This window comes from Parus major, chromosome 1A (genome assembly GCF_001522545.3).
Source record: "Parus major isolate Abel chromosome 1A, Parus_major1.1, whole genome shotgun sequence".
In the NCBI taxonomy this organism is placed as follows: Eukaryota; Metazoa; Chordata; class Aves; order Passeriformes; family Paridae; genus Parus; species Parus major.
In genome coordinates, this window is record NC_031773.1 from 839,085 (window position 1) to 861,055 (window position 21,971).

Genomic DNA, 21,971 nt, shown 5'->3' on the forward strand with positions numbered 1-21,971 from the left:
ACCTGTTGGAGTAAACTTGTTCCTGGGAAATCGGGAGAGCCTGAGCACTCTTTCTCCCTTCGCCACAACCCGTGTCGCCCTGTGAGCCCAAACGCCAGAGCGCAGAGGAGCTCTGCAGGTTCCAGGTTGAGCCTCGCAGTGCTTGCCTGGTTCCCCACTCCTGCCGCTGACATCGGCCACAGCTAGCCGAGGCAAAAAAAGGGCCGAGCGGGCAGCGACAGTTCAACACTCGCCTTCTCCTGACTGCCTAGTCCAAGGTTTTACAGATGGGCCATACCTATGTTAATCCAGCTTTATTAATATTTCTGGATGGTTCAACATATTTGTATTGACCAGGATAGCCCCACAAATTATTCAATCTGAGAAATGGTTTACATGTTTTAAATGGTCCTACTCCAATTGATCTGTTTTTGACAGCAAAATTATGAATGAATAAATTATACTATAGGAATGCATTGAAAATATGATTGAGCTTTATTTCAGACATAGTGTTCTTGCTCCTCTCCTTGTTTGATCTGTTGGTACATATCTAATATTTTTAAATTCATATATAAGAGCTTGTGACTACTGTTTCAGAATTGCTATATATCCCATTCAGAACCAGACTCTGTTCATTCTATGTATCCTGCAGGGCATTAAGGGCACAATGTGTACATACAGTCTGTATGTATGCTGCCTTTCCTTTACATGCAGATTGTTTCAATTTTTTTTTTTTTAATTTGCTATAAATAGTTGGCAATTTCCAGAGGTTTGATGTTAATATTGGGTTGTAATAGACTTTTGTCTCATTATGCTAGGAACAGCGAGGCTGTACGACACAACTCTTTTGTGAGTTGAACAGGAGAGCAAGGTTTATTACCTCAGATCTTCTTTTATAGATCGATATGTGAAAGTACAGAAAGGTAAAACTTACTGGTTAGTGAACGAACACATCACCATCATTGGTCAGTGGGGTACACCACCCCTTGACCTTCTCTTGCAAGAAAAGAAGAAACTGACAAACAACACCTGCGAGGCTGTCTTTGGTCTCTGATGATTGTTTTGATTCCTCCTTATGATTTCCCAGGCTGCTTTCTCAGGTGAGTCTGAGAAAGTTATGCAGCCTGCTTTTCCACAGGCACTGTGCTCCCTGCTTGTTGCTCGCATTTAGCATCCATAGACCTTTGCAAATATCTTCTTTTTTTTTTTTTCCTTTCTATTTTGAAGACCACTCTGCCATCCTGAGGAAACTGAGGCTAAAGGCAAGAGGAATGAGACTGCATCTGCAGCCACCCTGCAGATCACTAGCCTGCAAAAAGGCTCAGCACCTTGATCCTGCTGCCTGCTTATTTGTACTGTGTGATTCTAGTGTTTTGTGCGTGTAATGAATGGACTTGGAGAATGCAAATTATCTGAAGGAGGTGTCAAAAAGAGTCATTAGACTATGCTAGAGCTGAAAATACTTGGAATTTTAGTTGCTTTTCCCCTCTCTTTCTCAATTGACTACAGAAATGCATCTGAAATTCTTAAATTCGCCCACCTGAATTAGTCTCTGCATGTAACTATCCTGTATTGTTTGCTGTCAAGTAAAACCAGACATCAGTGTCCTGGGAGGGGCGGCTGGGCATCCTTGGCCTCGGCAGGTGCTGGTGGTTTTTCCTCTGGCACTGGATCCAGGTCTGGCACCTTCTGCCCTGCCTTGGCGACTGTGAACCTGCTCATGTGTAAAGCTTCTTCGTACACTGGAGGGGTGTCTGATGTGGAGAGTGGAGGTGTTCCCTGGGCAGCATTGTGGGAGTGTGCCACAGCTAATATTCTCCTGGCTGCAGGCCCAAACACTGAGTGGAGAGCTGGAAGAGAGGAGACAAAAGCTGTTTGCCTTATCCTTTAGAGGATATCCACAGGATTTTCCCTCCCCACAGCCAGGTTGATTTCCTTTTCCTGCTCCTTCAGGCTTCCCTAAAAGGCATGTGTATGTGAAATCCCACATACACACTAGCAGCATCCCACAGTTCCTCTTTCCTGAAATGCCACTGAAACCTGTAGCTACTTTTATTCCACCCAAACTTGTCTCACAGCTGAGCACCTTAGTTTGTAGCATGCACAGAGGTCGTTTTTCCTCCATCCTGGCATGAGCTTCCCTCTGTCAGCCTTGGGGTGTCACTAGCTGGGCATTACAGAGTGCAGCCCCTTCACTTCACAGGGTGTTGAGGTCCCCAGGATCTGGCAAGGCCAACTCACAAGTGATGGTGCTCTGCAAGGTGCTGTCATGGTCAAACGCGATGACGGTGACCTCATAGGGCTGAGGGCCAGATTCGTCCCCTGTCTGATGGCACTGGAAGCAGCACCTCATGCAGACAGAGACCAGGCCACACAGGAGCAGGAGCCCCCCAATCACCAGCACCAGCCTGCAATGGGAGGGGATGCAGAATTAGGACAGAGAAATTTTGTTTACAGGACACCTCTTAATGTCTCTGACTGCTTACAGCATGGTTAACCTCAAAGCTACACAAAGTCACCTGGGGGCTTTGTCCAGCTCAGTGTGGACAGTATCCGGGTATGCAGATTGGTCATCCCTCCAGGCATCTGTTCAAGTGCTGCACCATCCTCAAGGTGGCTTTCTCCTGTCTAATCAGAATTTTCCTGTCTGCAGTTTTGTCAGCCACCTTATGTGCTTCTACTGAGCACCTCTGAGAAGTCTCTGCCTTTATCTTCTCTCAAGATCCCCCTTAAGTAGTGGAAAACTGCAATTACTTTGTTGCCTTAGCTTCCTCCAGGCTGAAGAAACCTAGTTCTTTTTATTGGCTCTCCAGGGGACTGGCTTCAGTTTTCCAACATCTATTTTGTACTAGGGGACCAAAACTAAGTATTCTAGATTCCTTGTTATGACTGACAAGCAGAGAGGAAAAATTGGATCGTGCCATCTTCTGGCATACATTATTAATTCAGTCTTCTAGATTTTCAACAACTACCATCCTTCTTAATATCATCTTGGTATGAATGACTAAGAAATCAGACAGAACTTTAAAAATCAGTCTTTTAAAAGGCATATTGTACCATGAATACTTTATTAATAGTGTTCATATGACTAAACATATAGAATAAAAAAGGAGGCTGGTGGGTCAACTTTTGTTAAAAACAGTGAGATATCTAAGGGGTTGTCTTGCTCTTGTAGAGCTTGAGAGAATTCCAGGGAAAATGAGGGGGTGGCGTCACTCTTGAGCAGGTCACATTTAATCACCCTTTCCTACTGGAATTGTCTTGGGATGCAGATATTTAGAGTAAACATGTTATCATACCAGATATACCACAGATGGTCCCATGCTGTACCTGAACACCTGAAGAGAGGAGGGTACAAGAAATAGTTATCAACAGAGCACCAAATAAATGTGAAGATCCCTATGGTAGTCTTCTCCATCTCCCCTCATGCTCCTCACTTACTGCCCAGATTCCAGATGGCACAATGATGAGAAACTCATTGTGCTTTGTGGAGGACACAGTTGTCCAACCTCATCAATATCCCTGTTAGGTGAATTTCCCTTCTGTTTGCTTTATATATTGATTGTTTCCCTGATATTTATCCTTGCCCAATTCCCTTTGCAAACCTTAGAAATCTGCATTCATGTTTGCTTTTTTTCTTTTGTATCAATACATCATTTCTGTCATTTTTACAAACTACATTAATGATAGTAATATTCACCAAAGCAGTATATTTCAAAACATTTTTTCAAGGAAAGTTTGATTCTAAATCCATAATCCAAATCAATTGAAATTACACCAGAAAGCTCTTAACTATTGCAGTAATGCAAACAGGCAGCAGGAGCAGTACCACACAATCAGTATGTTAATCAATAAGAATAGTAGTTGATACAGTTCATATTCAAAGTAATGGTGATTTTACATTAATTTTTAATACAACTAAATAAGATTTTCTGGAAAATGTCAACCATCAGGTCATAACACTCATGTCCAGTATTGCCTTTGTTGTTCATTGTTTTCTCAAAAGAAGAGCAAGATTGACAAATACTTAACAGTTCAGTGTTGAGGCAGCCTTCCTCACCTCTCACTTGGGGGAACTAAAAGGAGAAAAGCAGCAAAGACACAGCTAGAATGAATGAAATCTTTGTAATGTGCATACTGCATATCTTTTATATTATGAGTCTGGATTTCCTATGGTAAAGACATGCTGTTACCTATTTTCCAATGTTTCTATCATATATTCTGCTGTAGATTTGAAGTTATGCTTACCAACAGCATTGTTTCATATATTAACTTCCTGTAGTCCTCAAAATCCTTTTAGTACTGTTCTTAACTTCATCATCACTACAACTTTCCCTTTCTCCACTACAAACCATGTCATTCTCCACCTGAAGATCCTTCTCCATGCTCAAATATTAAGAAACTTTAAATACCCTGCTTCATGTTATACCCACCCTGGCTTGAAATCTGCTCTGTCCCTCCAGCACTCCCCTACCCTTCTCATTCATTTTCCTTGGGTACCCTGATGTCTGTCCCTGGAATAGCAGCAAATATCTTCTTGGTGTGTGCCTTTTAAGTATCCAGGAAATTATTTTTGCTAATGGCCCTCCATCTTTCCAAGGTGACTCCACATCTGAGCAGAGACCCTGAGGAATGTCAGAGATGACTTACCCATAAGAAACTCCCCACAACAAAGCAGATCATGATTGAGTTATGCATCCCTGTAAGGTGATTATGTGGCCTCCTGGTGTCTCAAGTTGCCCAGAGTCTTCTTGTCCTTTCTACTTTCAGTTCATCCTCATCAGTCCAGTGGAACTCACCAGTTCCAAGTGGAACTGGCCAGAAGAAGGAGCGGCTTCTGTGCTGTGTGTTGAATCCAATCTCTTTCTCCTACTCCTTTTTGCCCCTCAGGTTTTTGTTTTCCCTCTTTTCCTTTTTTGTCACTGGCAACTCCTGATTGTTTCTGCCTGTCTCTTTTTGTTATTCTCTTAGCCTGGTTCTCTTCCTCTTTTGAAGGGATTTCTAAAACCTTCCAGTCTGATCAGGAGAAGTAGCTACAGGTTCTTACTTTAGATGTTTAACTAGTTCAGTGAAGGGCATCATGAGATCTCTGCAGGCCTGACCCTTCCCTTGTATGAGCAAAATGGGTCTCTGAGTTTGTTCATTCCCTATTATTTTTGTCCCCACCCCTACCCTGAGGGGAGTGGGTTGAAGGTCATGTTACTGACCTGTATAAATGGAGTTCATATTCCTCTCCGTCCTCCAGTACCTTTTCTGCATCTGTACTCATATTTCATATTGTCCTACCTCTGACAATTCAATCTACTGGCTTGAAAGAGTTTTCCATATAATAACCATATCCAGCATTTTATCTATCTATCTATCTATCTATCTATCTATCTATCTATCTATCTATCTATCTATTGACACAGATATGCAGTTATATGTGTATGTGTGTATGCAGGCATATATGTGTGTATATATGCAACATACCTGTATGCATATGCATATAAATGTATATATATACATATATATACATATATGTATATAAATGTATATATATACATATACATACACACACACACACACACACACATATATATATATGTATTTTTATTTTTTTTTCTCATATGCAGCATCTCTTGTACCTCCCATTTTAAGGCTCAGCCATCATCCCTCTTACCTGGTCATGTCCTGCTATATCACTCCTGCAGCTGAGAGTCTGTTCATTCACAGGTCCTACATGGCCAGCCAAGTCCCCCTAAATCCCTTGCAGCAAAGGGGTAACATGTTGATTCTCCTGTCCTGGATACTATCAGTCCTACAGCTGGTAATATTCACAGGCTCCATTCAATGACCCATTAATTTTCTCTGTCTTGTAGAATTGCTTAAAATTTCTGTTAGTGCTCATGGCTATCCTGTTATTATAGTCATGTAATTGAGTTCTCCTAAGCTTTCTCTTTTGAATAGCTGAGACAGAAAAAAATGCTCTGCAGTAATATGTAACTGTGTTTGGGAACCACCCGGGACTGGTGCATTAATGTTTGTTAAAGGCAGGATAGCAGCTAGTGAGACTTGTTGCCCTTTGTTGCAATCACAGCCCTTTCACATTAAACTGGTGAATCATTAGCCCTGGTGGAGCATTTTAGAGTTGCAGAGCAGAACCAATAGATTCATGAAAATAATGTATTCTCTCAAGGCAGGCTAAAACCCATTTGCCATTCTGTAATTATAAAAGTAGTGCTGCAGTATAAACAGGCCTTAGCAGTAGCCCACCCATCCATCCATCCATCCATCCATCCATCCATCCATCCATCCATCCATCCATCCATGTCTGCTGGAAGGTTTCTGAGTCCTGATGGATAAATAAGAAAGAATGAAAGAAAGAAAGGAAGATGACCTACTGACATTGTATTTACATAGGAATTGACCAATATTTTTTTTGTCTCCATCTTCTAAATTCCTTGGTGTATTATAGAAGTCTTAGAAGAAGAGACACAGAAAAACTGTAAAATAGGTTTTCTCATATGCACAGCTTTTGAAACTGGTAGGAATATAATGTGGAAAAGAAGTAAAAGTTACTAATGTTTTTCCGGACTTTTTATTATCAGTGTGATAATTCAATAGATCATCACTTGATTTTAGCTGAATTTCTGTCATACGATGATCTCAAATTCAGGAATGATCCAACTGGAGAAATAGCAGATAAAGTGACAAAAAAATTCCTAAAGAAAAAATTGCAGTGTGACATGAAACAGTGACCCCTCCAAAGGGATAATTAATTAATTCTTAATGAAGCTTACTGATTACTCTTCACTTTCTATGGCATTGCTATTAACACTGTGCTTTCACTGTTACCAAAAATAGGCAAAAAACCAAACTCTTCAACACAAATGTAACATTAAGAAGCAGGCACTCTTTATTTGGCTGGATGCATGAGGGGATAGCCTCTGGAATATTGTGCATGCTGAGTACAGAAAAAGCTCCTATTTAGAGGCTTTATTTTACACACATATTCATTGATTTTCCTGGAATAAACATACGTTTGATAATCATTTCCCCAGAATCATTAACATATTTTCCCTCATCTCTGCAGATGTGTTTTTCTGTCCTGGGTGGTCCCTGGTGGTTGGTGATCCCAAAGTCAAACCTGACTGCCTGATGAACTGATAAAAGTTGGCCCAATTGGGCTGGTTGCTCTCCAGTTCTTCCTACAGAATAGGCATTGTGCAGTTCCATAGGCCAGTGGTTTTTCAAGAATGATCATTGTATTAACCCATCAGGTGCAAACTATTCTTCATCTGGCAGCATTCTCCCCTTTAAGGCTTATGAAGCTTGTCTTTAAATGTTCCAAAAAGTGGCCTTTCCCTGCTTACGGGATTGCTTTTTAAACAAACTGGACATTTCACTGTTACTTTTCTATTTAAGTCCTTCCCACACTAAGTACAGAGTTTTGGAGACTAGATGTCAGGGACTCAATTCCCCTGTGGGATTTGTTGTGTTCTTTTCCCATTACTTTCTTCCTTAAAGGAAGTGGAACTGTAAGTCTGCTGTTTGTTACCCACCATCCCTCTTGATTCTTAGTGGCTTTTAATATATTTTCTAAATATTGATCCTCACTGTCAGAACTAGCCTTAAATTATGTCAATTTATTTTTGTGTCACTTAAAAAAAAAAAAAAAAAAAGGCTTGGATGCCTTTTTCAACTCCTCCTGGAGCTGTTTTGTCTGCCAGTTGGTTTCCCATTATAACATTACTTTGTCCAGATGTGTTTCATAATTCATCACTGCCACCTCCTTTGGTTTTTTTAACTTCTTTCAAAAGTTGTAAAGTTTCTTCTCTGCATTGAGTAGATGATCCTTGATGTTATAGCAATCCTCCTTCCATATGCCTCCATGGGCATGAATTACAATAAATGCATATCTAGGATCACTCCAAATAGTCACTCTTTTGCCTATTGCCAAGTTCAATGCTTTTTAAAGGGCTACTATCTCTGCTTTCTGGGCTGATGTGTTAATTAGTAAAGACTGAGCTTCTAATACCTCAGTGGGAGTCACCACAGCATATCTTGCCATTTATTTCCATCTTTCATGAAACTGCTGCCATCTGCAAATAATTATAAATCAGGATTCTCTATTGCCTCATTCTGCACATCTGTTCTGCTGGAACAGACCTGTTGCATGGTTTGGAGACAATCCTGTGTCAGGGCTTTCTCATCCACTACCTTTGGATCAAGGAAAATGGCTGGATTCATGGCTGCTGTTGTCTTTAATTCCACATCATCCTGTTCCAAGAGCACAACTTGGTATCTAAGCATCCTGCTGGGGGACAGCCAATGCCCCTCCTTTTGCTCTAGAATGGATGTACCATGTGGGGAAAAAAAGCAGTGATGTGCTATCCAGCCCTGAGCTTCCAGGCTTCTTGGATCAGAACAGTTGCAGCAATTGCATCCTCTGCTCATGTTGTCCAGCTGTTTGGAGAAATAGCCCACAGGTCTCCTCCAGGTCCCCAACTCCTGCATCAGGACCCCTAGGTCTCCTCAGGTTATCTGAGCATCCAATTTTCTCCATAAATCTCTCCCCAACTAAGGGGACTGAGCATTAGGGCATACATAGAAACTAACGAGCAGTGCAGTTCTTTCCTAATCTAAATTTTATGGTCTTTAAAAATGACTGAGTTTCACTTTTCCTTGTAGCACCAGTTATATTTACCATATTGTCTACGTTTACCATTTGTACCAGTTTACATTTTACAATTTGAAATTTGCAATTTACAATTTACCAGTTTACCAATTTACATTTACCACATTCTTACTAAGCTTTCTCTATGTGTATTCAATACAGAATAAGTTGCCCCTGTGGTTACCAAAAATTTCACTTCTTCTTTCCCCAGCCTCAGGGCTTGAACTGAGGTAGAATCCGCCGTTTCCCTTAAATCTTCATCTTCTCTGTAAGGCAGGGTCTTCTCTGTAAGTCCAGCTTCACAGCCCGCGGGCACTCCCGCTTCCAACGCCCCTTTTCCTTATCAAGGGCGCTCTGGTTTTCCTCTAATCGTTGTCGGGGAAACGGGGGGAGCCTCCCGCCTCCCTTTCCTCCTGTTCCACCTCGCATTCCTCTTTCTTCTGGACAGGGCGGTACCTTAGCACCCTCTAGAGTTCCAAGAGGGTTCTCATGTCTCTTGTTTTCCTTTCCAGCCTTTTCCCTATCCCTGTTGTAATATGTATATGTTGTAATATGCTTTACAAGCTTCATCGAACAACTTCCCTGAGTCACACCACTCTGGTCCTTCAATTTCTGGAGTTTGTTTCCAATATCTGGGGCCAATTGCCCTATAAAGATAGTTTCTAACTATACAGCCTTCTCTAGATTCTCAGGATCCAGATTAGTGTATTTTCTGGCAGTCACTGTCAATCATTTGGTGAAAATTGCAGACCTGTCCTGCATTACCTCACACAGTTTTGACCAGTTCATGGCTTTCAGTATAGCATGCTTTACACCAAATAATACTCATCTCTGGTACCTTGTTAAAAGATCTCCAGCCTAGGTAAATTAAGGTCCCATCCTGGATCTGTTGAAGGAAAATTTTGATCTACAGATGCTTCTAAGTCTGCATGAGCATGTGCCCTCTCCACCTACTTTCTGCCTATGGTCAACACCATCTTTTTTCAGTACTAACCAGTGGTGTTAGCTAGTGTATCACTTGTATATAATTTCAGTCAGGGTATTGAGCCCTAATTATAGATCCTGGTGTAATTCCAGCTGTTTAGGTCGGCCCTGGTTTAGCAGTCACAGCATCACGGGATCATTTGGGTTGGAAAAGGCTTTGAGACCATCCAGTCCAACCTGTGACTGACTACCACCTTTTCAACCAGATCATGGCAGTAAGTGCTATGTCCAGGCTTTCTTTAAACACCTCCTGGTGACTCTACCATCTCCCTGGACAGTTCATTCCACTTCACCATAATCCAATTATTTTTAGGTTTTTCCACATGTCAGGATAATGGCAGTCCCTTGCTTTCTGCCTTCTTTCTCTTTTCCACTCCTTTAGCTTGAACTTTTTAATAGCATTGCCACCCAGCCAACCTTGCAGACAAATGAAATGAAATGATCCTGTGGAGTGAGACCAGAAAGGCTTTGGCAAACCCTGCTTTTAAATATTTCTCCTAAAAGCTTCAGAGAACACAGGCTGTTAAAGAAACCAAGATTTTTTCCTTCAGTGACTGATACTGAAGCAGTGCCGCATGTTGTGCTAATTCCTTTAATTCAGCCACACAAAGGAAACACAAAGGAAAGCAAGAACCAGAGTTGCCTGGCATAGTCCCCCAAAAAGCAAGACAGCAGCTAGTGAAAAATAATGAAAAAAAGTGTAGTTTTATATAGCTAGAGACTAATGAACTGAGCTTTAGGCCCACCAGCCAATTTGAAATGGCTGCATATGCCAGTGTCCAAGAATCCTGAAAAATCAGAGTGCAGGATTGTACAAATTCACTGCTAACTCATGCATGAAGGCCACCACAAGGGGAAAAATATACTGTACATATCCAGGCTCATGTTACAGCTTCAGTGGTGTCACTTCCGTGCTTTCTATTGCAATTCAGACTTACACTAGAAGGGGAGCGACACATTTATAGTTGAAATGAAGAAATAAAATACAGGGAAACAGCTACGGGATGCAGTAGATTAACTTTTTCCATGAGTATGGGAAATGATGCTGATGTTACTTTTCTTGGGAGCACAGAAAGAAACTGACGGTGACTGCCAGAAGGAAAGTCACAGAAAGAACAGTAGTTCAATGGGTGCACCAGCTAGTTATTTATGGTTGAACTGTATGTGTCAGATAGCAACAGGTAAAAGCATAGTTTATTTCTCCATTGATGCAAGGACAATGCTTTCGTAACTATAAACAGGTCAGCCCAGCCCCCCTTGATTTGTGATCCCTTGTTCTCTCTCTCAGCAGTCCACCTCTATTTAGGACACAGGGTTTTACTTAATTCTCTGTACAAGGTATACAACATAAAAAGTAGAGGACCTCCTGAAGGAAAGGAATTGACTGAAAGTGCACTATCTTGCCTATCTGGGTTGTGATGTGGTTTCATGTAAAGTGGTCAAGGTCCCCTCTGCTGATAGCAGGAATCTGACCTTTCTTCTTCAGGTAAACTGCTCTCAGAGATTTCTATGCACAGAGGAAAATTAGCAACTTTGCAGTCTGAGGTGACTACTCTGTCTGGAACTTTCGTAACAATCTAAACCCATCTTAACCATCTAAAACTATCTAAAACTAGACTCTAGAGCTTCCCCATGCTTTCATATGGATGCAGATTTGAATTCGCCCCTCTCTCCTCTGCAGGGGAAGAGCAGGAGGCAGAGAACTGGCATCCTGTTGTGACCTCATAGTGGGAGAGCTTGGAGTTTTTGGGCAAATAATAGCTGAGACTCTTGGACAGCACAAACTGTAGACTTTCCTTTTGTATTTAAACCTATAGATTAAAATAATCTATCTCCTCAATTACACAGGTAGTGCCATCCCTTCTGGGAACAAGGATGTGAAACAAGTCTGATGTCCCAAAAATCTGTGTATATAAATATATTGCCAGATGGGGAATCAGAGGCTATGGAGTACAGGACCCTCCTGTCTTTAGGATGAGACATGCCCTGTTTTACCAAACATGTGGAGCAGATGGAGTGGGGAATGCTCAGAGCCCCATCCAGCCTGGCCTTGAACACTTCCAGGGATGAGGCAGCCACAGCTTCTCTGGGCAACCTGTGCCTAGTGTCATTGCCTCACCAATCTTTAAACTGAGTAATTCCTTCCCAGTACGTAATCTAAACCTAGTCCTTATCTGAACTGTTCCCCAAGTTTCTGTTCTGGTCAGCAAAGAGAAATCAGCATTTCTAGGGCACAATATATCCCAGTCTGTTGTCGAGTTCTAAATTAAGTGAGCTGTATCCTTAAAAGCTTTCTCATTCCTGGGCAAAGTCAGCTGAGAGTGACCATGCTGATCTCCTCTGTGCACACCTTTGCAGGCTGTTCCCAGTTATCACAGAGGGAGCTTTAGTGTCCCCTTGATGGACACTAAAGTTGGGCAAAGATGAACTCGGTGTGTCTGGTTGTTTGTTTTTGTGTTTTAAGAAGTGTTTGCTAACTGCCTTGTTTGCTTTTCAGAAATGCTTTGGTTTCTTCTCACCTTGGCCTGGCTTTAGCTAAAAATTATATTTAGGTAACAGATTTATACAAAATACATGCATCCTTTGACTGCACATTGAAAAAAATTACAAGACAACAAAGGACAAAATTGTCCTTTGGGTTACTGAAGGCTGATCTCTGTAAAGCATTAGAAATATGACAAGCACTTATAAGCAATTTCAGGCCACTTTTTTTTTCCTTTTTCTTCTCTTCACTTGATTGTTTTGTTAGGGTTTTATTCTGTGTCTTACCAGATCAATATTACATCTAGTTAAAATACACACAGCCTTCTAAAAGTAGGAGTAGGGAAAGGGGAAGAGTGCTAGGACTTCAAAGCTCTCCGACTGGTGTTATGGAAATAAACATCTACCTCCCAAATTAACTCCCCAAATTCAACTTTGTCCATGAAAAGCCATAACAAGGTGCCGTGAACCACTGCTCTGCAGTGAGTAGCACCTGATCCTTCTGACTTGAGATCTTTTGACAGAGAAATTCTGTGTTGATATCTCTGTGTCACCTCTGGTGTGCAAACAGGTAAAAGGCCACAGGCATCCAGCTTCTGCTGAATCAAGCACTGAACCTGAGAGCCCTGAACATGAGTCTAGTATAAAATCCACAGCCTGCAAAATGCTACAGGTTCACACAGGAGAGAATGTGAATATTTTAAATGCTTGTGGGAACTGACAATGGTCAAATAAGAAATTTTTAGGCTTCAGACATTAGCTTGAGCTTGTGTGAAACTAAGTCACACAAGGTTCTCACTCTGGCCTGAGAAATCATAAGGAAGAATCCAAACAGTCCTTAGAGAAGAAAAACAACCTCTGCAGGTGTTGTTTGGATCATTGTTGTTTACCTGCAAGAAACAGTCAAGGGGTGGTGTTCTTAATTGTCCCAGGATGCTGATGTGCTGGTTTAATGACCAATGAGAGTTCTACTTTTTGGACCTCTTGGAACTGTCTAAAAAAGAAGATCTGGAAAAATAAAACTTGCTCTCTTGTGCAACCAAGCTAAGAGTCTGTGTCGTGCTTCTGCTGTTCCTAATACAGTGTGACAAATGCTGAGTGGTTTTCCTGCTAAAAGCTTTGTATCTGCAGGAGGTGGATAGATGGGAAATAGAAATTTCCTCAGCTTCTCTGACACTCACTGGATGCCTCAAAACACAATCTGCTGTGTCAGCTGACAGAGAGTATTTTGAAGGGGTAAAGCAGTTATCTCAGAAAATATCTTAGTTTTAGTGTAGGGAGTAACCATGGCAAACAAAGCTTTTGCAAAGGCCCAGCCTCCATGATTTCTCCTAATGGGCTCAAGTAGGACAAAATTGATTGTCATTCACACCTCATCCCCTCTGCTTTCTGAAAAGCACTTCTTAGGGACAGGTACCTTGGGAAACAATGGTGCCATGCAGAGTGCTGGGCAGTCAGCAGCCTGTTTTATCCATGTTTATGCCTTCAGATTCCAGGCTGAATAATTCAATTGGCCTGGCACTCATTTGGCTCATTTGCTAATGGCATCATCAGTCAATGCCATCAACCCAATACATGTTCATTCAGATGGAACCTTTGCACAAGTCAGGGCTGAAATTAGACATTCAGGTAGAAATAATTAAAGATAATTGATTACTAAAATAGATGTTATGTCATTTATTTGTCAGACAGCTGTCACAGTTACCCTGGTGGCTGGCTGGGCATCTCTTGGTGCCTGAACTGATGTCAGTGAAAAGGAGATTTATCCTCTTTCTGGACACAGAGGTAGGCCAGCCCTGGATGGATGAAGGGAGACCACTATTCAGATTATGTGGGAAGAGAATTAAGATTATTTGGATTGAGCACTTAAAGGACTGGTCAGCCTGAGTCAGTGAATTTTAGGGGATGGTCTCCAAATTGAGGAGGAACAGATCTGTATTTCCATTGGATCAAATGAACATGAGGACCTTTTTTTTCATTTCAATAGGCTTTGGAAGATGCCTCTGCTTTGGAAATCTGCCTAGTGCAGTTCACCAGTCAGCTTTTCAAAAAGCTTTTATTGCATTTCAGAGAAGCAAGAAAACAAACGTAGACCCCAGAAACAGACAAACAAAAATTAATAGCAAAACATCTCTCCAGAGCAAGGAATCTGGATTGCTGAGTCTGATCACACTGTGATGGCTTTTGCTGTAATATGAAAGAACTAGTAACTCAGATATTGGTATTTCTACTCTTCAATATTTAACTTTGTTTTTTTTTCTTCTTTTACAAATAAACCCACTTACCCAATATGAAACATTGTTCTCTTAGTTCCCTGTAAATTCTGACTCGTGCAATTATCCTAAGCTTACACTGATGTGTGATGTTTCACTTTCAAGGATACCAATCTAAGCCCATCAGACTCTTCTTCTAAAAGCATTCATAGATGTCAAATCTAATACAAATCAAGTGATTGATCTGCTAGCTAGCAGCTGCCGAATCCTCCAGAAGATAATACAGGACTTAGATTCTGTATGAGACACAGGTCCTAGAAGCTTCTTGCTCTTTTCAAGCACAAAATCACCCTGCCTCTGATCCTGTACTACAGGGCACCATAATTTACACTATCAGTGTATGACAAAATTACAATTTAGATATAGATTCTAAGTGTTTTAATCTTTCATTCTCTTGAAGTTTGCTAGGATAATAATGGCTTATAGAGTAAAGCCATAAAATAGTGTCACTAAATTAGAGTTTTTCTGGGTTGAAACAAAGCATTTGTCAATGTCTCTCATTCTCTAGAGTTTTAGCAATGATGCCCAGATCTAAGACATTCACAATTTTCTCATTTGTTGCGTAAGTTAACCCTACACATTCAGGGCACCAACAGGGTACCAGTTCAGTGACACTAAAAAAGACTGAAGCTGTCTGGACGCATTCTGTGCAAAATGCCCACACTGACTATGCGCAGGAAGAAATTTTAAGACATTTTAAGGTGGTTTCAGTAAGGCTGTTTTTCATATGATTTGAATAGTCCAAAGGGCTACATTGTGTTATCAAATCTAAATTGCATTTGAATAAACTGAAGTGATAGGTGGAAACCAGATAAAGTAAGCTACAGGCTGCCTCTGTCAGAATTGTCTGAAAGGGTTGTAAATGCTGTCAGGTCCAGACACCTTCAATTATGCAAAACTTGAAGTAGATTTTAAATAATAAAATTGGTACCGGTGTACTTTTATTGGCATAGGGTTCAAGAAAAAAGAAGACCTGGGGACTATGAGGACTGCAGCTAACCAGGAAGAGAGGGGAGAAGAGGAGAGGTGTGGCTGAAGTTGGTGTGGACAGGAGAGTGACAGGGGAAAGCTACTGATGGATCTGAAAGGTGGATCCTGCATGTGTTGGTGGGGAAGTGTACAAAAGGGAATGGAAACATCTCTCCCAATTAGGGATATGGCTTAATCATCTTTCTCCCTCTCTCTGCTGATCAGAAATCTGGAGGTCTCCTGGAAACTCACAGCCTGCTTGTGCTGTGGATGTCCACAGATATCTCACTGACTCTGGATCTGCTCATTTATAAACAGACAAAGGTACTTAGCCTTGGGGTCTTGGACACCTCTCCAAGACCTACAGATAAGGTATAATTGTTTTGTACATCTCTAGGGCTTGCACCTCTCATTTTCTCCCTCACATGAAAAAGAGCACAAGGACTTTCAGAGGTGTTGAGTAAAGGAGGAGAGATATAGCAGCTATAAAGTGCCTGATTTTACATCCTCTAACAACCCTCTGGCTCTGATCTGCCTCAACATCAGCAAGAAGTGTCAGTCAGTGGGAGAACTTCACTTCCTCAGCTTCAGAAGACAAACACATGTCTAGGAATTTTAAATTGACTTTCTTATTCATATTATTTGGTATTTCTATTGCTATCTAAAACCAGGATCATCACATTCCAGAGCTTGAAATGGAGAGATTAGGAACTGCATACAACCCTAATATTTACTATATGTCATTTTACACATTTACTAAAGAAGGAGTGTCTGTTATACTATTTGTTGCTGATCAGCAGAAATTCACCTTTATGATAGAACTGGCCTCTGTTCACTAAGCAAATAAATACCATAAATATAACCTAGGGGGCATTTAGAAATTAATTCAAAACAATCGAAGTGTTATCTACTCACTTAAAACCAAATGGTGGCAAAATGCCCAGTACAAAAGATACACCTCTAGATTTATATCTCAAAAATTAATACGCATTAATTTTGCATTAAGGTACATGATACCTGCTGGCTCCACCATTTTTCTGCTGTACTTCTCTTTCACATTCCATCAAAAAAGCAACCAAAGGAATTGAAAAATAGCTTGGAGATTTGAATCCATCTTCATCAGATGAGAGTTATGTAGCCACTGCTTGTTCTGCTGCCAGATAATGAGGGTAGACCCGTGCTGCTGAATTTTCCCCGTCATCAGGATAAATCACTTTACAAGCTTAAATAAAAGAAATAGATGTACTAACTCTGTAAGATGCTTGCACAAATAATAAATATTTATTTGATCATCTCTCTGATTTTTGGAATAAAAGAAAATCCAGATTACTTTTACATATATTAATTTCATATATTCATATATTTGTTTCCCCATTCTAAAGCAATGTCTTTCATAGATGTGTGTGACTTCTGCATATGCATTTAAAGAAGTCTTGCACATAATTATTTCATTTCTTTTCAGCCATTAAAAATTGTTGCAAAGTGACATTATTGCAGCTGGTAACATTTAATATTTTTATTTCTATCCTAAAACCCACCTATTTTTCCATCATAGTAATGAAAAATCCAGATCCTGTCATCCACGCATAAACGCACTGTTACAAATAAATTTAGTATTATTTCAAATTTTCTAAGGACAAAACACAGGACTGAGCCTAGAGTTACATTCATGTAAGAAAGGAAGAAATATTTTTAAATTAGTGTAAGGATTTGAGGGAAAATCCTGAATACACTTGAAACCATGAAGAAATATGAGGCTGTATTTTGATATTTATACTTGCTGTCTGTATTTTATTTTCTTGTAAAGAGAATTTTAGGAATTTGACTGTAATATGCAGAAATGAACTGCATGTCCATTCTCTTCCATTAACTTTTCTTTTTATCCCTCAGCCAGCTCCATTTTATTTCTCTTTGTATAATAATGATAACAGAATGGTACAAGTATAAGAAATAAAGTTCTGACCTTATTTCTTATATGCAGAAAACTGAGGGCAATTTTTGAATAGCAGCCGGAATTCCAGGTTTGTAATGCTGGCACTAATTAGCTCAGTTTTGCATTTAACTTCTTGGTCTTCAGAAGAATTTTCATTTATTCAGAAAAAAATTACAAACAAACTCATCAAGTTGTTACTGAGCAGGAGAGCATTTTGAAGAAGTTTGCTGGTTGAAGAAATTATGCATTCAGGTAGGTAAATGAGGTGTCTCTGCTGTGAATGGAAGTTTCTAGAGCTGGCTGCATGGAAGCCAGTGAGTCAACAAATTGAATAATAACAAAAAAAAATCACAGATACCCCCATATTACACCTTAATCACACAATTTATTTGGCAAGATAACTCTGGAAAAAAAGAGACAGACAATGTGAAATATTAATCCTGGGGAGCTGGATAACATCTAGAAAGTCCTAATGTAGATCCATGAATTTCAAGATTGATATGGATGTTGGCCCAGCAGTCTTTAAAGGTTTTTAGCCTTGTTAATCTGGATTGGATCCTGATTTCTCAATAACGTCAAACAAGGATCATTATTTCAGCTAAATTACATCAGTTTTTGTGATGTGATTGCATATAAGACATTACTCCTTAATCACATTCTAAAAGTTAGAAAGGTGTTGAAGGCCTTACCCAAGACTTTTAGGGCTGAAAATGATCATTCATTAGTGGTGACAGGGAAGATACTCCACTCTGCATCAGTGAACTTCTGGCATTTTCTTGTATACTGTGGGTGCCTGGGAACCCGCTGGCTCCGCGATCCTGGGTCTCCCCTGGAGGCATGACACCTTCACGCAGAGAGAGACAATGTATCGCTCCCAGGGATCTTTGAGTTAGTTATGTTAAACTGTTGTGCCCCATTGGTGTTCCCCCCTGCTGTCCCAACCCGATACAGGTATCTCGGGCTCCGACCCCCCCCGCCCCTCTCCTTCCCCATAAATATCCCGGGTTTTCCCCTGTTCGGGAGACTAGCTGTTGCTGGCTCCCTTCGTCAAAGCTCTGCCTGAATAAAGGTTTGTGCTTAGCGGAACGCTGGACCAGCTTTCTCGTCCCTGCTTCCCGTGTCACCTGCCCGCCGCCGCTGAGCTGAGATCACTGGCCTGCCCGAAGCCGCTCACACGCGCTTCGGCCCAGCCCTTTTCAAGACTGCTTCTCTAGAGAAGTCGCGGCGCTCCGGCCTTTCCGTCGCCGCGGCAGTATACTCTGCAGAAAAATAAAGTAATTGTTAATGAAAATAAAAACTGACCTAGGTAGAGCAATGGTTGGATTTGGAATGACTGTTCTCTTATTGCTTATTTAGGTGGAAATTTTGCACTTAACATCCACTCAAAGATCTTGCAGTGGCAGTTACCCCACCAGTCTTTTAACTCCATTTATTTTATTGAAGTTGACACTTATTTCTTCTCTGTGTGACCAGGGACAGGACCCAAAAGAACGGCTGGAGCTGCATCAGGGGAAGGTTAGGGTGAGTATCAGGAAAAGGTTCTTCCCCCAGAGGGTGCCGGGGCACTGAACAGGCTCCCCAGGGAATGGTCACGGCCCCAAGGCTGACAGAGCTCCAGGAGATACACAGGGTGGGGTTGTTGGGGTGTTTCTTTTGAGGAAAAAACTTGAATGCACAAAATAGCTCCTGGACTTGGTGTTTAAATGGATTTTTATATTCTACAAATATAGATTAATAAATGGAAGCAGTATCTAATAACCAGTCAGAAGGGGTTAATTGGTTTGATTCAACGTAATGTTCCTTCCCAATTTCAGACACCTGTTAGAGAAAATGGGCTGTTAAACCTGCAGATTACAACCATGAACATGTCAACTCAGAGAGGAGCTGAGCTGGCCTAAAAATCAAGCTAGTTTCTAGACTCATGGAAGGACTTCTAGCATCATCAAGTCCAACTATCAACCTAGCACCACCACGTTTGTCAGTATACCATGTCCTTATGTGCCACATCCACATGTTTTTGGACCATTCCAAGGATGCTGATTCCACTTCCTTGGGCAGCCCATTCCTGTTCTAGTACTTGAGAAGCTGTTTAATGAAAAAAGAGCTTGGATTATCTCATCTGAATCACACTGCTGTAATTTCAAGCCACTTCCTCTTGTCCTGCCATTTCTTCCCCAGGAAAAGAGACTGACCCCCACCTGGCTACAACCTCCTTTTATGGGTGTTTAGAGAGTACCAAGACCACCCTGAGCTTCATTTTCTCTAGACTAATATAGAAAAGGCTTCTCTGGCCTTCTCATGGGAGACCCATACTCTTCACCGGCTTCATTGTCCTTCTTTGTGTAGCAGTGTGGGTAAACGGTGAATGCTGCCACCTTCCCAAAAGCATCTCCTGGTGAAGGCATTCAGGCAGGCACATAAGCAGTTACACAGTCCACACACACAGCTTTCATTGAAGAGTCAGGAAGGGTCTTTTGTATGGAGTTCCAACAGGGTTTATCAATCCACACATCAAAGAGGTCCCAGGACAAAAGACAAAACTGAGTGGAGGGCCCAGGTTATATAAAGGTAAAATGGGGTGCATCAAAGGGGCAGGGTCCAATGGGAACAGGCAAAAGTGGTGCAGGGGCGGGGATAGGGACAGGAACAACGAATAGGAAATCAGGGGCAGAGGACAGCACCAAACTGGGGCCAATGGGGATTGAGAGAAGGGAGAACATTCTAGGGAAGATCCATATAGGGTAAACAGGGGCTGAACAGGAATTACATCAACTTGATAAACCCATGGGGGAATTAATTTAGCAATACATTAACATATAATTGTGAAGACCTGTGGGAGAGAGGCCTTCCCTCACCTCAACCTCGGGAGGTGTTATTTGTTGCCTCCTTTCCAGGACTGGGGTATGGGGATTTTAGTCATAGGCTTTTGGGACTCCACATCTTTGGATGCAGTCCAGCCTCTTTGGACACACTCCAGGCAGCAATTCCCAGGGTAATTCTGTCACAGACAATGCACATGCAGACTGTGCCAGTCCTGGTTTGTGTGCTGTGTTAGCCCAGCAAAATCCTGATCACACCTGGGGTCTCTGAGAGCAGAGGGTATTTTAGCCCCTGGAGCTGGACAACCAGTAGCCCATTCCTCATGGCATTCTGCTGCCCAAACCTGCAGTCATCCTCCCCCTTTTGATATAAATAAGCCCTACCTGCAGTGTTCCAGTTCTGGGCTCATGCTGAACTATTCCATGTTGCTCCTGTCCAGCCGTGCCCTGGGTCGGGGACACCCCGGTGACCAGGGCTGGCCAAGGTTTTGCAAGTGTTCTTTTGCAGCCTCTGTTCCAGGCTCCAAAACGTTCCTGTTCCGAGTTCCGTGCCAAACAGTTCCTTGTTGCTCCTGTTAGAAACCGCCCAATACTGCAGACCGATGCGGCGGCCCAGAGCGGCGGCCCGGCGCGGCGGCCCGGCACGGCGTCCCAGCGTGGCGGCCCGGCACGGCGGCCGGGATTCGAGACCTCCCGGCACGGCGATTGCAGTCGGAGGCCTCCCGGCACGACAATATGGCGACCAGAGACTTCCCGAAGCGACGGCCGGGGGTAAGGACTTCCCAAGATGGCGATCGGGGCTTATGCAAATCAGCTACCAAAGAACACCGCCTCGGCCAAAAAACTCGATCTGTGGAGCATCAGAACACTAAATAAAGAAACTGAGGGCGATGCCCTAAGGTCGGGATCAAGGGACACTACCCACCAACTCTGCTTGCCTCGCCATGACCGCGGAGAGACTCGCTAGAGAAGACACCCCTGGACTTTGAAGCCTAAGGGGACTTCGGGTTTACGCGTGAGGACGGAGGTCCCGCCTTGGTCTACACTGCGTCCCGTAGGAATAGGTCGCATTTTTTTTCCATTGAGTCGCCTCAGGGAGCAGCGGCGGTGTGTGCGCGACCCGTCGGGCCCCCACCCTAAGCTGCTTCCAATAAAGGCTTTAAAACAGGAGCGGGAGGTCTCCTGGCCCTGTTTTTATCACTTTGGCCCTGCTTGTTGCAAGAGTTGTGGTGGAAATAAGTTCTAAAGAGACTGGGACCCATTGAGTCTTCTGCACTGTATGTTGTAAATGTTTCTATGTTCTAATACTTTCTCTTAGGATGATAGCGTGCATGGAAAATCCCGGTAAGATGAACGATGGTTTTTAAGTCATTTATATTTCAGCACCTCCGAGAAGGGCATAGAAAAAACAGGGTAAGTTGACTCATGGCTGTTCCCATTTGGAAAAAGTCACTTTTCTAAATCAGCAGTGAGACACAGAGTATAACTGACAATTATTAGCTACCAGGTAAGGAATGGCTGGAGTGACTTCCCTGTCCTTTAGAATGAAGACTTCAAGCATAACTAGATGGAAAATACAGCTGTGTGCAACAGGCTGTTGATACTTGATCGGGTGCAATTGGATGAAATTACAAGGTGTGTTAGACTTGTGGTTTGACTACAGTGGCTATATGGAGCTATTTTGTACCTTTTAGTTTAAAGCAAAATGCTGTCTCCATTGATGGGAGGAGTTATGAGCTGTGTTCCATCCCAGGAAAAGGGCTGGACAGCTGTACAACATCTGTTTTGAAAGCTTCCTTAAGAGCCACAAAAAGCAGGGGTTTTTTTCACTCTAAGACTAAAATACTGTGTGGCAGAGAATCCTGATTTATTCT

At 42.0% G+C, this 21,971-nt stretch overlaps 1 protein-coding gene and 2 long non-coding RNA genes across 5 annotated transcripts in view; 1 reads left to right on the top strand and 2 right to left on the bottom strand.

Annotated features, from left to right (window-relative positions):
* LOC107205074 overlaps positions 1 to 13,816 on the top strand; it is a 15,204-nt gene extending 1,388 nt beyond the window's left edge. Inside the window, exons 2-3 of the long non-coding RNA XR_001521836.3 lie at positions 13,324 to 13,326; positions 13,805 to 13,816. This is a non-coding gene — a long non-coding RNA (uncharacterized LOC107205074). The remainder of the gene's footprint in view (positions 1 to 13,323; positions 13,327 to 13,804) is intronic.
* Positions 279 to 5,234, bottom strand: TMEM52B (transmembrane protein 52B). Its single transcript, XM_015629199.3, has 5 exons — positions 4,630 to 5,234; positions 4,012 to 4,055; positions 3,279 to 3,317; positions 2,221 to 2,387; positions 279 to 1,829 (listed from the first exon to the last, which is right to left on the bottom strand). Exons 1-5 carry the CDS (start codon positions 4,675 to 4,677, stop codon positions 1,579 to 1,581), a joined length of 549 nt encoding a protein of 182 aa, XP_015484685.1. The 5' UTR covers positions 4,678 to 5,234; the 3' UTR covers positions 279 to 1,578.
* On the bottom strand, positions 13,340 to 21,011 carry LOC107205075. Of its 3 annotated transcripts, none has more exons than XR_004497570.1 (4): positions 20,482 to 21,011; positions 17,968 to 18,537; positions 16,363 to 16,567; positions 13,340 to 13,899 (listed from the first exon to the last, which is right to left on the bottom strand). It is a non-coding gene; the product is annotated as an uncharacterized LOC107205075 (long non-coding RNA). The 3 variants fall into 3 exon arrangements; XR_004497569.1 differs by lacking the exon at positions 13,340 to 13,899 and having other exon boundaries at positions 13,906 to 16,567; positions 17,968 to 18,122; positions 18,403 to 18,537; XR_001521838.2 differs by lacking the exon at positions 13,340 to 13,899 and having other exon boundaries at positions 13,906 to 16,567.
* Positions 21,012 to 21,971: the final 960 nt, after the last annotated feature.

What these genes read in the sequence shown, in the direction of transcription:
- TMEM52B (XM_015629199.3), bottom strand. Translation starts at nt 4,677, where the DNA reads ATGCATAACTCAATCATGATCTGCTTTGTTGTGGGGAGTTTCTTATGG. An exon ending in GGCTGCCTCAACACTGAACT is followed by an intron (nt 3,318 to 4,011) that starts GTTAAGTATTTG and finishes TCCTCTCTTCAG; the next exon opens with GTGTTCAGGTACAGCATGGG. An exon ending in GACCATCTGTGGTATATCTG is followed by an intron (nt 2,388 to 3,278) that starts GTATGATAACAT and finishes CTCCCATTGCAG; the next exon opens with GCTGGTGCTGGTGATTGGGG.